This window comes from Melanerpes formicivorus, unplaced genomic scaffold (genome assembly GCF_026170545.1).
Source record: "Melanerpes formicivorus ecotype bairdi unplaced genomic scaffold, bMelFor1.0.p_v2 SCAF_2, whole genome shotgun sequence".
Classification (NCBI taxonomy): Eukaryota; Metazoa; Chordata; class Aves; order Piciformes; family Picidae; genus Melanerpes; species Melanerpes formicivorus.
In genome coordinates this window covers 12,336,262-12,349,405 of record NW_027142354.1, presented here as the reverse complement: position 1 = coordinate 12,349,405, position 13,144 = coordinate 12,336,262, and the positions used below count along the sequence as shown (strand labels likewise).

General features: G+C 37.8%; 1 protein-coding gene across 4 annotated transcripts in view; it reads right to left on the bottom strand.

The window, feature by feature from the left end:
• Window positions 1-2,223: 2,223 nt before the first annotated feature.
• Window positions 2,224-13,144, bottom strand: part of ADGRG6 (adhesion G protein-coupled receptor G6) — a 118,710-nt gene continuing 107,789 nt past the window's right edge. For 3 of the 4 annotated variants that reach the window (XM_068150778.1, XM_068150795.1, XM_068150785.1), the window contains exons 23-25: window positions 9,492-9,593; window positions 8,194-8,346; window positions 2,224-5,101 (exon numbers count right to left, since the gene is read on the bottom strand). In XM_068150778.1, coding sequence (XP_068006879.1) covers window positions 4,923-5,101; window positions 8,194-8,346; window positions 9,492-9,593 — 434 coding nt within the window. In that variant the 3' untranslated portion in view covers window positions 2,224-4,922. Of the gene's footprint in view, window positions 5,102-7,439; window positions 7,487-8,193; window positions 8,347-9,491; window positions 9,594-13,144 lie in introns of all 4 variants that reach the window. The other variant, XM_068150804.1, reaches the window with a different exon arrangement.

Genomic DNA, 13,144 nt, shown 5'->3' with positions numbered 1-13,144 from the left:
GCAGGGACAGCAGGAACCCTTTGCCCATCAAGCAGAGCCAGATTCACTCCTCTGACATGGCCCTTTTCTTCCCTTGTGTTTGTGGGCTCCCCAGGATGGGAAAAACCTGGCAGTGGAAGGAAACATCAGACCAGAGTTACCATATATAGAATGCAGCTGGGATTTTTGAGAACACTTTTCTGTCTAAAGCTATGTTTGTTGAGAGCTCTTTCCAAAATAGTCTGGATATAAAGTTTAGGCTATCAGGTACATGCTAAAGATTCAAGCAAGTATGCATTTTGTAGGGTAGATCATTCAACATGCCTTGAAAAAACCCTGTCATTCAAACTGCTGTCAGATGGCTGTGGTTATACAATCCATATGGACATCCCCACAATGTGCATTCCTCATGAGTACTAAATCTGGGCTTAATCTAAGACCAATAGCATTTATTGGCTCTGAGCAAGCAGATATATCTGAGGAAGTGCTACCTTTCCAGAAAGGTTTCCATGAGACTTATTTACTTATTTTGCTGTGGTGCTTGAACTCTATCAGACTGATTTGTCATTATGAGGAGCACTGTGTTCTTCCTGAACCATACAGATTTTATTGTTAGGTTAGTCTCCCAATCATAGAAATACTGGAGCCACTGCCTTGAAGAACTGTTGCAGATCATCTGCTTAGAGCTGGAGGGTTAAAAATACTAGTTTTAATTGACATGCACAAATAGCCATAGTGGTGTGTTCCACCTATTCCAGTGGTGTGCATCCATCACTGGTCAGGGTGACATATCCTGAAGAAAAGGAAAAAAATCATGTGGAACATGTAGGGTGATGCAGAGCAGGCCTTGACCAACTACCCTTTCTTTTTATTCACTTCTGGAATCTCTTCTGTTTCCCTTTCCCAAGCACTTCAGCACATGATTTCCCTGAGGATGGGAGTGCAGGGTACCTAAAAATTAAATGGACTGAGTAACCAAAGACCAGCTAAGCAGAGGTTGAAGGGGAAAAGGGGAAAGCCTCCTTAGCAGAGCAGCAGCTGGAGCGCAAGAAACATCTGTGCCACTGACTGCTCTGCATGACTGATTTCCCTGATGTTAACTTCTAAGCCCTTTGTCTAATTGGTTGGCCCATATACGATTTTACATCTTTACATATTGTAAATGCACAACAACATTTTATAATGGCTCAGTGAATGACACGCTGCCGCCTATAGCTTGGTAGCTGTCCCTGTGGTTGCATACATTATAGATCTGCCTTTCAAAAGTAATATAATGAAGTGGCACTTTATGTAACTCAATGGGTTACAGTAGGAAGCTGTTAACAGTAGAGGATTAAAATAAAACTGTTCTTGATATTTAAAAAGTGATGAAATGAGGAGAAAAATAAATCCACCCCCACGCACTGCAAATCACTCCTTACAAGTTTGACATCTGCCAAAATCTTACTTGGAAAAAAACCCTGGACTCCTTCACTCAGAGAGTCTTTCCACACTGTTCATAGCATAAAGCTCAAAAGTGGTGTTCACTGTCCATGGACACATATGGACAGACCATCCATACACACCCAGCATCCTCATTAATCCATGCCACTTATCACAGTGTGGGTTTTTTTTTGGATTGTTTTCTAAACAATATTACTGCTAAACCTTCATATTCTGTGCATCTTCTGTGATGAGACTTACATATAGAGGAGCAGATCTGACATGTTTCAGCAGGTTTCCTTGCTCTTTAAAGGTAAACAACAGTAGGCCATTAGTGTGTTACATTTAATGTTTATACATCAGTATGTATTAATCAAGTGATTGGCTGACTAAAATATTTCAACAGTATCAAAGTAGGAGTACAATTTAAATCAAGTTATCGATGATGAGAGACTACATTTAGCTGGAAGGAAACATATGACTTTTAGATTATTCATTTCTATTACTTCTACAAGATCATCCCAGCATATTGTCTGTTGCCTTCACTTTCCTTTCCTTGACACAACTGCTACCATGAACCTGCATAACACTCAGATCATTCACTGGATGTGGCATTCAGTAAATCACAAAAGGGAAAAACGTATTCTGCAGAATGTGTTCCTCTGGTAAATTTGAGTTACTCTTGCACATTTATTTCCAATGTTTTGGCTAGGCATTTACCTGTCTCACATACTTAATAAACACAAGACTATTTCCCAGAATTCCACTGAGTCATTTTTGCCATGAAACACTAAAAAGTAAAATAAAAATAAAATCAACCACTCACTGTTGAAAGACTTTAATTATCTGGAACACTAACATCAAGAACGTTTACTTGAAAATGTTTCCACTTTAGTCCATCTTCAAACCTGTTACACTATGTTCCACTGACTAGTTTTACACATTTCACTGACTTGCAAAAGACAGAACTACAGTAAATTTTTTCACATGGTGTTTGAAGAAAACATATATAAGAAATTATTCTTTCCCTCTTCTTCTATGATGAAGCAGAAGCTGGATTTTAAAGCAACGAGAACAGTCATTATAGAGCTAAATAAATTTGACATATTTAACCTCACAAATAAATAAATATATACAAGGGAGGTTACAGCATGTCAACTAGGAAGTACAAGATTTTCGCTGTAGAACTGAGAGCATTCAAAAGCATCTAACTGACACGGAGTTTAAGATTACTACATGGTAGTAAAAAAAAGAGGAAAAAAAAATCTTAATTCAGCAAAAATATAGGTAGCTGTACATTAAACTGATAGGTTACAGCTCAGCTTCACTCAGGATACTGTGTTTGCTTTTTTATATTATGCTGATTTATTATGTTTTACTGATTCCTCATTTTTTCAAGAATGATTTTTTCCTTCTCTTCACTTCCGAACACACCTTAATCAGGTAGAATCTCACAGTAAGCTGCTATATGAACACTATTATCTACAGTAGTTAAGCAAGTGGGACGATAAAATATAAGTTCATTAAATGCTTGTACTTAATCTCTCCCTAAATTAAAGGTATCTGACAACACTCATCCATGTTAATAATCACATTTGTAGTGACTCGAGTTGACTTTCACTCATACCACCATATAAGGATTTGCAGTTACAAGACTGAGGTTTCATTAAGGTCCACGTAGCAACAGCAGTGTTTCTGGATGGGATATGGTCAGGTCATTCTCCCCTCACCAGGTTTTTGCAGCCAGGGAATACACACCATTTGTGCGGTCACAGCATTAAATGATCTCTGCACACAAAAGTGCATGCAAAGAGCAAAGAAAGGCACAAATCCACATCCCTAATCACTGAACATCCACCTGCCTGGCAACTGCAAAAAAATTTCAGCACAACTTCATGGTCACCTTCTGAATGCAATTAAATATTTGGATAAAGATATTTTGGTTAAAAAGAAAGAGCCCTTTTTTTTTTTTAAATGAAAATTTCCATTAGGAGACATTCTCCTCTGGAAACAGTATGTGAAAATACCTTTGGTGGTTTATCCCATGCCTTCAGGGACATGTACAGTTACAATGCTTGTATCACCCGTCATGAAGTGAGACATGCTTTATGAGGAGAGATGCCTTTTGGCAGTCATGGCAACACACTGACGTGTCACACATTTATAGAGACTAGAACAAGTAAGCACGTTATGCTTTTGTCTGGTCTCTGCACACATACACAACTCAAGTGTCATTATGTACACAGTATAGCAGTAGGAAACTCGCTCATGTTGCCTGAACACTGATTAAACAAACTCTGTGCCACCAACAATCTCAATCAAGTCAGCCAACAGGGGGCGGGGTGGGGCAGGAGAGGGATACTGATAATGTTATATGCCTGGAAAGATGTTATTTATTTATTACTGCTAAATGTATTCCAGGTTATTGTAATGTTGCAATGCCATCTGATGGAAGTGTTCATACATACAGTATATCTGAAGTACAGAGACTGATGAAAGAACCCATGGGTTTACAAAGCATTCACCTTGTATTTAAATACTTAAGTTTTAGCACCGTTCATTGTACTTAGATTGTCTGTGTGCTACACATGGTGGTTTCCTCTGTCACATTTATTATGTGATTATACAAATGTATGTGGAGAGAGATCTAGATATATATTTATATATCTGTATCTAGTTGAATGTCTTATTTTGTGTAGTGAAAAAAGAACATTAAATATAGGACTGTGATGGGAGATGCCACATTTCATACATGCCAGTCGATTACTGTTGAAACGTGACTTCATGTAAACTTTGGATTTACCTGTGTACTTGTTCTGCACAGATGCAAAAGATCCATGCCACTGCCTGCTTCCATATACACCAACAGGCTTAATATTTGCAAGAGTTATTAGCAACCTGCATGCCCTCCTCAGCCAGTACATCTTTGCACTAAGTGTGTTGCTATGTACATGGATACAAAGTAGCCTGAATTTAGAGCACATACTGTTTTGGTAAGCATGATTTGCGTGATTAGGTCTATTTAGTGAGATATGGTTTAAAATAACCCTTTTAACACTGCTATGAGGGTTTTATCCACTTACGAAAAAATAACAAACAGACAGCATTAGAAAGTCAAGAAGCAAGAATCTAACAAGTGTTGTAGGGAAAATCCCTATTTTTCAAAAGAAAAAGACCATCAACAAACTGTTTGGCAAGAGCTTGCCTATACTGTGTGGCGTGTCTACCCTTTTCTCCAGGAATCAAGACTTGCTTCTGTTTGAACTATATAATTTAGGCTGTTGGGTCTATTTACACAGGATTGCAATTAGCTGTTGGCAGGCATGCATTTAAAAACAGCTCAATACCACAGTGGAAATTTGTCTTTTCCCACAACGTTACAAAGGTAGAGAAATTGGTCCTTGAGTGGAAGCTGTTAACAGATGAACATTAAAAACTAGGAAAAATAATTAAACACATTCTATGACATTCAGTATTCCCAACTCCAGGCAGACTTTGCTTTAAAAAATTCAGAAGCACAGTTAGAACTTTGTGCTGAGACTAAACGTGTCAGACATGATGATATTTTCATAGAAGTTGTCAGAGTGAGGATTGCAGTATCTCTTAACCTTGTCAGTAACATTGTGGACAGGGATGATTGATGTCTGTTCTCCATCCTCTTGAGGAAAATTTGAAGATGGCTTGTCAAGAAAAACATTCTCTAGGAAGAGGAAAAAGCAACAAGAAGTTAGGGCTTCTTAAGGAAACTCATAGCTTAAGAGGCGTTTCACTCCCACACTGATATGCCATGAATTCCTTCTACTGCTGAATGAAATTACTGACCTAGCAGCCAGCAAACTACTTTTTGGCTTGGCATTGTTTCGTCTAAATTCTTTTGAGGCACCGGTTTTGCGGAAGATCTCTCAGGTCTCTCTTGCAATTATCCTGCTATTATTTTGCCTAAAGTGTAACTGACTCCTACAATCTTTTAATATATTAATTTACTATTGATGCTTTGAATCTTACAAACTAAAACCGTTTCAACTGGACTGGAATAGGGGTGACCACCATAACACCCAGTAAATAGCATCTCCACATAATAAAGTAGTGGGAAATGACAGTTAAGCTGATTTAACTAATTGAACATAACAATATTAATTTAATAATTTAATAAACAGTGGTGGTTTTAAAGCTATGCACAGAAATAATGTACTCAGCACAGAATGCAGCAGAGGACAACTTGCATCTTAAAGCAGGTAACTGGACTTGCAACTAAACTTTGTGCTCATCTAGCATCTCTTTGTTTTTTCCATAGTGTGCAGGGTATGGACTGAACAACTGTGTGGAGGAAAAGATGCAGAGAACTGGCATCTCTTCAGAGTTCATGTGCTATAAAAAAAAAGTGGAACTGAAAAAAAACCCCATCAAGGCAATCCTTAACTGGGCTGAGAAAATCTGCTACAGTGGCTAATGCTATTTATTGCTGTTCCAAGAACAGTCAGTAGGTAGAGCTCATGTACTGAGCATGGAGAAGGAAAGATCCTGTGTCTCACTCGACAATGTCCTAATGAGCTTTCTCATCTCTTCCACTGTAGTAAATAAAGCTGCAATTAACTCTCAACACAGGCAAGGTTTGGACCACCATAAGCTGACAGTAAGATCCTGTGAAGCAATGTTTTCTACAAAGTGACAATTTTGATGGCTGTTTACAAGACTTTGCTGAAAGCAGCTTCAAAAATTCCCCGGTAAAGAATTTAGCCTTTTTTTTTTTTTTCATATAAAAAAAATGTAACTAAAATAGGAAAGTAACCCACCCCTGCAGAAGTCATCACATCCAGCCATAAAAGAGTATGAAGTGTTGCAAAGGAGGAATGGGTTGTGGAGTGAGAAATCAAAAGTTTCATTCATGAAAAAAGAAACAGGCATGTTCACAGACATCAGAATGAGTTTTTCAAAGCACGCAAGAATGTCCATGAATTGCAGCAAATAACTCCATGTCCAACAGCAAACTTCTGACTATCATGTACCTTTCAAATGTAGGCATTTATTAGCCAATGGTAGCACAGTTTAAAGCTTTTCTACATATTGCATATCTTATGACAAATATGAAAAGTTAATTCTGAGATTTTAGGGAAAACTTTTGAAATTCCTTGTAAATATCTACTCCCAAGGCATCATAACATTGTTAAGTACCAGATATTTCCTCATGAAATTGGCATGCACAGGAATTACAAAAGGCCTTTGGAACCAGTGGAGACCTATTTTTTTTAGCTCAGGCTTCACACAGGGTTAAAATCCTGTATCACTGAAGTAAATGGGAGTTGTACTACCAAATTATCTGCAGAAATAATCCTAACTTCTAATTCATAGATGTGTTATATATGGTATTTAAGTACTATCTACAACAAGTTTGTTTTAGCCTCATAGACAGCAGTGCCACAAAATGCTGAAGTGCCAACGTGATTTCTTTCGTTCACCCAGTAGGGTCCACCCCATACTTGGGTCCAACTTGGTGCATCCATCAGTCAGCCACCAGTTCACAGCACGGCTTTTGGGCACATACAGTTTGTCATTCAGAGGTATTTTGGGAGAGATTTGATATGGCAAACAATGGCTAGAAGACTAATTTAAAAATGGCCACAGATCAAATAGAAATACAGTATCTTAAAATTCCTGCAATAACTTTTAAAAAGACTAAAAGGATTTCTAGGACTCAGTCAGATTGGTTTTGCTTTTCAATGTATGGTCTGTGTATGGGTGTTCCAATTTAATCTCTTTTTCTCCAGACTACTGTACAGAGGCACTAATTTCAGGACATGGTCTGATTTCTAAAATAGTATCTTCCAATTGCTTCATGCCCCATGCAGATCGCAGACACCGTGAGTTTGAAGCATGCTTATCCTCTGATTCAGCATCAATGGCGCAAGATAATAATAGTGAGAAACAAGCAGCGTTTTGAATTGATTAGCAAAGTCCTTTGTGTCAGTGAGGACATCATGCAAGCAGCATCCCTCCACCCTGTTTAAACCATGCATCAACAAAAGCAGTTCTCACTTTACCTGTAACGCTCCACCACTGATGAGGAAAGGGCCTTAGAAGACATTATCTATACCACAAACACATGAATGCTTGTGTCAATTCCAGGGAGCAAATTATAACCATATTAACAAGAGCTGCCAAGTCATGTAGCTATGACATTATTTGCCTCCAATTTACTAAGACATCAAACTGAGAAGTTTAGCTGCATTAAAAATCAGAATCTTGATGTTATATTCTATTGTTTTAACACGAGAAGAAATGTCAGCAGTTTAAAAGCCAACATTAGCAACAATTCCTTTGGAGTACCATATTGAAATGTCTATTTTTACAGGTCAAAGCAAAATGTATTAAAATTTAAAAAATACAGAGAAAGTATGTGGCATTCCCTTAATGTTCAATAACCATTACAAATTATGATTATACTACCAACTTTGAATGTAATTTCTCTCTGTTTTGGATACTCTGTGTTTACCATGGGATAATAAGGCTTACCTTCTTTTATCCAAGAAAGGTGAAACTGCTATACAAAAAGCAAAATTTGCTTTCACCACACCTTCTTTGTTAAGTGTGGGAACACAGTGAGATTGGAACTATGTATTTGATACAATATATATTAGGTTAAGAGTCCTTATTGAACAGTGTATTTTAAAAATACTAAAAGTACATTGATTGGTGACGTTTTCACACTCTAGCTTTAACATGGAAATTCCCACTCCAGCTTTAACATGGAAACACATCTTTTCAGAGGAAGTGTGCTGCAGTGCAAGAACTCACCTGTGTGGCTGTTTCGTTTGCAATACGTGTTTGTTGTAGACTTTGATTTGGATGTTAAGTAGGTTGAATTGGAGCCGATAGAACTAGAGGACAAGGATTTCCCAAGATTATCGGAACTCTTCTTTATAATATTGGTTGCTGTTTTGCTCCAGTCTAAAAAGGATTAAAAATGTTTACGTAATTACCATAGGTACCAAATACCTGATTTATTAAATTATGAACATTTCAAATATCAGATCTCTTTCTTAATCTACCTTATAACAAACAGCCCATTGCTCTTCCTGTCAGGTAGCCTCCTTGATTCTTAGGAAATACAAGAATTCCAGCTTAACTTACTTTGCTGCTTACAATGGTAGTTAAAATCGGGGCTCTAACAGTCTAAACAGTCATTTGGATGGATGGCAGAACTCTAAGATGTGGTTTGCCAGGATGCAGGAGAGCAGTGAAAATCTTTAGCTGTGTAAGAATGCCAAAGTTTTACCACTTCAAGAGAGACATCCCAAGTGATGTATAGGAAGGGGATTGGATAGGAGCATTTAGAGAGGTTTTATCATTTGAGGGCTTGATGTGCTGAGGCAGATACTGCCTACTGGTGGATTTGCACTTGTTACAGGGCTTAGCAAATTGGTGCACTATTAATAACAATGAATTAGAATGGTTATTCAGAAGTTCACAACTGAAGAGTTTTGTCCTAACCACTAATGCAACAGGTTTTAATTGTGGAACAACTAATAACTAACATACCAAACTAATATAAAAAATTGTATTGAGGAAGACTGACACAAATGTCCCAATATCAGTCAAATAAATATGTCAAATTCCTTTCATATCATGTATTTGCAGGTCAATACAGACAGTTTCACACTTTTGTTGCCATTATGCCCTGTACTTCAATAAAATTCACAAAATGGAAGAGAAGTACAAACCAATTGCATGCAATTCAGTACACATACTGTAATATAGGAGAAAAGGATTAAAATTAGCTTTTGAATGATACAGAGTTTGAATCTTTCTTTCTTTCTATCTTTCCTTTTTTTTTGAGGGTCCAAAGGGCAGTACAAAATTTACCAGCTGTGTTCATTGGAAAAATGAAAGAAAATACTTCAGAATTTTTATGAAGGGATGTCTGAAAAGTCCCTTGGCAATTGTTATCAATGAAGTGACAGCCTATAATTAATCCATTTTTCCACATCTCTGTCTAATGTTGCATTATATTAAAAAAAACACAGCGAGCTGTTCACCTGGACTTTTATGGACCATTGCAGCATCTAAGGAGGGAAGCTGTGAATTGCTTTTACCTGAATTATCTGCCAGTCGGAATCTGCCACAACAGAGATGTCTCCTCCACTGTTTCTGAACATTTTCTTTCATAGCACAATGGAATACAAATATAAACAAACCTGCAACAAAAAAATTACATAAACAGTAAATGAATAGACAGATAAACTAAAATCTACTATAAAATATAAGCAAAGGAAAACAACCTTTAAGTTTTCTTATTGTTACCTATGCTTCATAGAGGTACTGAAATTAATTAAAGCTTTGCCATAGCTGCTGTAGATGCGTCTGGGATATCAGGGCAGAGCGAGCACAGGGCTGCTTTTATTGATACTGTTGGTTTAGATCCAGCTCAGTGTGTTTTCTTAAATTATTATTTCTGTCTTAGAGGGAAATAGCTTTTCCTTGAAACAAATTAGTATTTTACATCCAAAAGGACTGCAAGAGTCAGACTGCAAAGTAAATCCAGATACTTTTATATTATCAAGAAGATGCTTTTATCCTCCTATTCCATTATTTTCAGAACTATGGGATGTATTCTTTTAAAACTGGAATTATTGTAACAGGCGCTAAAGAGTGCTATGAAAAAAAGCACACTTGGATTCATATGCATCACATGTATGTACTTGAAATTATTATGAAAATGCTAATAATATGTTCATAAATGCTAACTAGGTGTCCAGTTAATTCTGAAAAAAATGACTTTGTGCATGTAATCACAATAAATGTGTTTAAGAATGTTTTTGTAGAGTTCATATTTCTCATGCAATTGCATAGTCTTTCAAGACAGAAAATTAGCATCTACCACCTGGTAAAGAAGGACTTAGCTGGGTGTATGGTACAATTTCATAATTCTACAGAGACAGTTTGGAGCTAAATGTAGAAGTTGGAAATCTTATATGCTCCCAGCTCTCCCGAGCCGGCAGTGGTTGTGGAATCTCCCGACATTCTCAGGTTGGCCTGTTCTTGTTTTGCTCTTATTCCATGAGACAGAGCCAACTTGAAGTCAAACACCTGATGGCAAAATGTTATTGCCAAATCCCTCATGATTACATCTTAAGCATGAATAAATGCTATATAGAGTGGGCAAACATGCTTAAGTGCCATCCTCTAAAACTGCTCCTTTATGATCACCTTCAATACTTCTGTATACTAATGCCCACTATGTTTCAGCTGGAAGAACACAGTGTCAGAGTATAGTTTGGAAAAAATGCTTTGGAGTATAAAACTATCCTCTCCTCCTAACTGCTGAGAATGTATGAGTGCATATATGAATGTCATTGAACTGGGCTGCTATTTGCTTACAGCCATCAGGCCAGGCAGAGATCACTGAGATCTTTAGGTAAAGACCACTGAGAACTTTAGGTAAAGGCTGTGTCATGAAACATTTTTGCAGAACCTGTCAAGAGCTGATGGGCAAAAAGAGGCAAAAGCACAATTAAAGAAAGGCAAACAGACTTTAAAGCACCCTATATGAAAGCTCTGTTGTTTTATGGCTACTATTGTCTGCATTTAGTAAAATATTTATCTGTGTGATTTGTTTTAAGTACAAAGTAATTGCTGTGCTATCACTAGCACCTCTTATAGGCTTCCAAACAAGCAGTTGTTTGTGGCCCCAAGTACCTCTTAAGACTTCTGCACAGGTACAAACTTACTAAACAGATGCTTAATTAAATTGTGGTGAATGTTTGGAATATATTGAATAGTTAAATAACTATGTGTCTATAGTAATAGAAAATCAATGTACTGCAGTAAGTACTTTGTCTTTGCCCTGTCTGGGCTTGATCTCCAATTTTTTTTCTCTATTTCATTATTCATTACATTTACAATGTGCTTTAGTAATTTGGTTTTGTTTCCCAGAGCCAAATCAGACCCTAGGCTTGACTCTACCTTGGCTCTGACTTAAAAGTGTTTGGCTTGTTCAGGCACATATATAAAATAAGCAGCCAAAAAAGACATGTTCCCAGATTTTGTTACTCTGTCAAAAAGAAAAATAATTTCCTATGTAGATGAAATAGCAAAGTACAGTAACACCAGTAGTTGCTGCAAGTTACTTTTTCACTGCCAGTGAACAGAAAACTGTTGATGGAGGCTGCTGATATAGGTTAAAATACTCTGCAGTTTTCAAAAACTTGAGAGAATAAAGATATTTACTGAGGCCTCAATAATTAAGCTCATATTAATAATAATGAAAGACTTACCATACTGAACTACTTTTTGCTGTCTGATAATAGAATAATAGAATGTACTGGGTTGGAAGGGACCTTTAAAGGTCATCAAGACAAACCACCCTGCAGGTAACAGGAATGTCCCCAACTAGACCAAGTTGCTCAGAGCCTCATCAAGCCTGACCTCAAATGACCCTAGGGACAGGGTCTCTACCCTGGGCGACCTGTTCCAGTGTTCCCCCACCCTCACAGTGAAGAACTTCTTCCTAATGACCAGTCTAAATCTACTCTGCTCTAATTTAAAACCATTGCCTGTTGTCCTAATGCTACATGCCTTTATAGGCCCTCCTCAGCTTTCTTGTAGGCCTCCTTCAGGTACTAGAAGGCTGCTATTGGGTATCCCCAGAGCCTTCTCTTCTCAGCCTGTCTTCCAGCCCTCTGATCATTCTTGTGTCCCTCCCCTGGAGCAGGTCCACATCCTTCTTGTGTTGAGGGCTCCATAGCTGGACACAGTACTCCATGTGAGGTCTCACCAGAGAAGAGTTGCATGATCACCTCTCTGGATATGCTGGCTACGATTCTTTTGATGCAGCCCAGGATGTGATTTGCCTTCTGGGTTGCAAGTGCACATTGTTGGCTGATGTGCAGCTTTTCATTCACCAGTAGCCCCAAATCATGTTTCCTGGGCTGTTCTGCATCACATAATCCCCCAGTCTGTGTTGATAACAAGGACTCTCCCAACCCAGGTGCAGGACCTTATACTTAACCTTGTTGAACCTCACGATACAAATCTTAATTTTTTTCTTTGCTTTATTCCATCCCCTTAGAGCTACATGTGCACTCCATCAGTTTTATGTGACTTTAAACATCTTCCTTCTCTCTTTAGTTTTGCCTAGCTCTTTTTGACACAGCATCGAGCCTTTTCAGATATGGAGCTGCTATCATCCTGTGCCCTACATGACATGCCTGAGCATATGCTGCGCCATCATTGCTACCACAATCTGAAAAATCTCATCACTCTTCTTTTTGCATTTATTCCTCAGGTTTTTCAGCTTCATCTTCTGACTTAACTGCCTTCCACATACTCATTTTCCACTGAACAGTGCTATTGTCCCATAGAGACTTAAGCAGTGGTGGTCAACCTTGTATGCACTATGCACATACAAGCTTAATTGACTGCACTGGAAATTCTGGTTACAGAGAGCTTGTTTAGATCCTTGGCATGTTTTTCAGAGTTTTAGTGTTTTTTTCATGTTCTTCCCATAGTTTTAATCTCCCTAGGCCCATCTAAATTTCTAACACAGGCACATTGGAGCAAATAGTTCATTATGCTGCTAGGGGAGTATCAGAATCTGTCCTTTGGAAAAGAAGTCTTTAGTAAGAACACCACATCTGAACAATTTTTGCCATATTGCCTACATTTTAGGTTGAAACTGAACCAAACCAAACTCCACAACACTATTCTCTTTCCACGAAAGCTCAATAAATCTTTTAGTGCAGTAAAC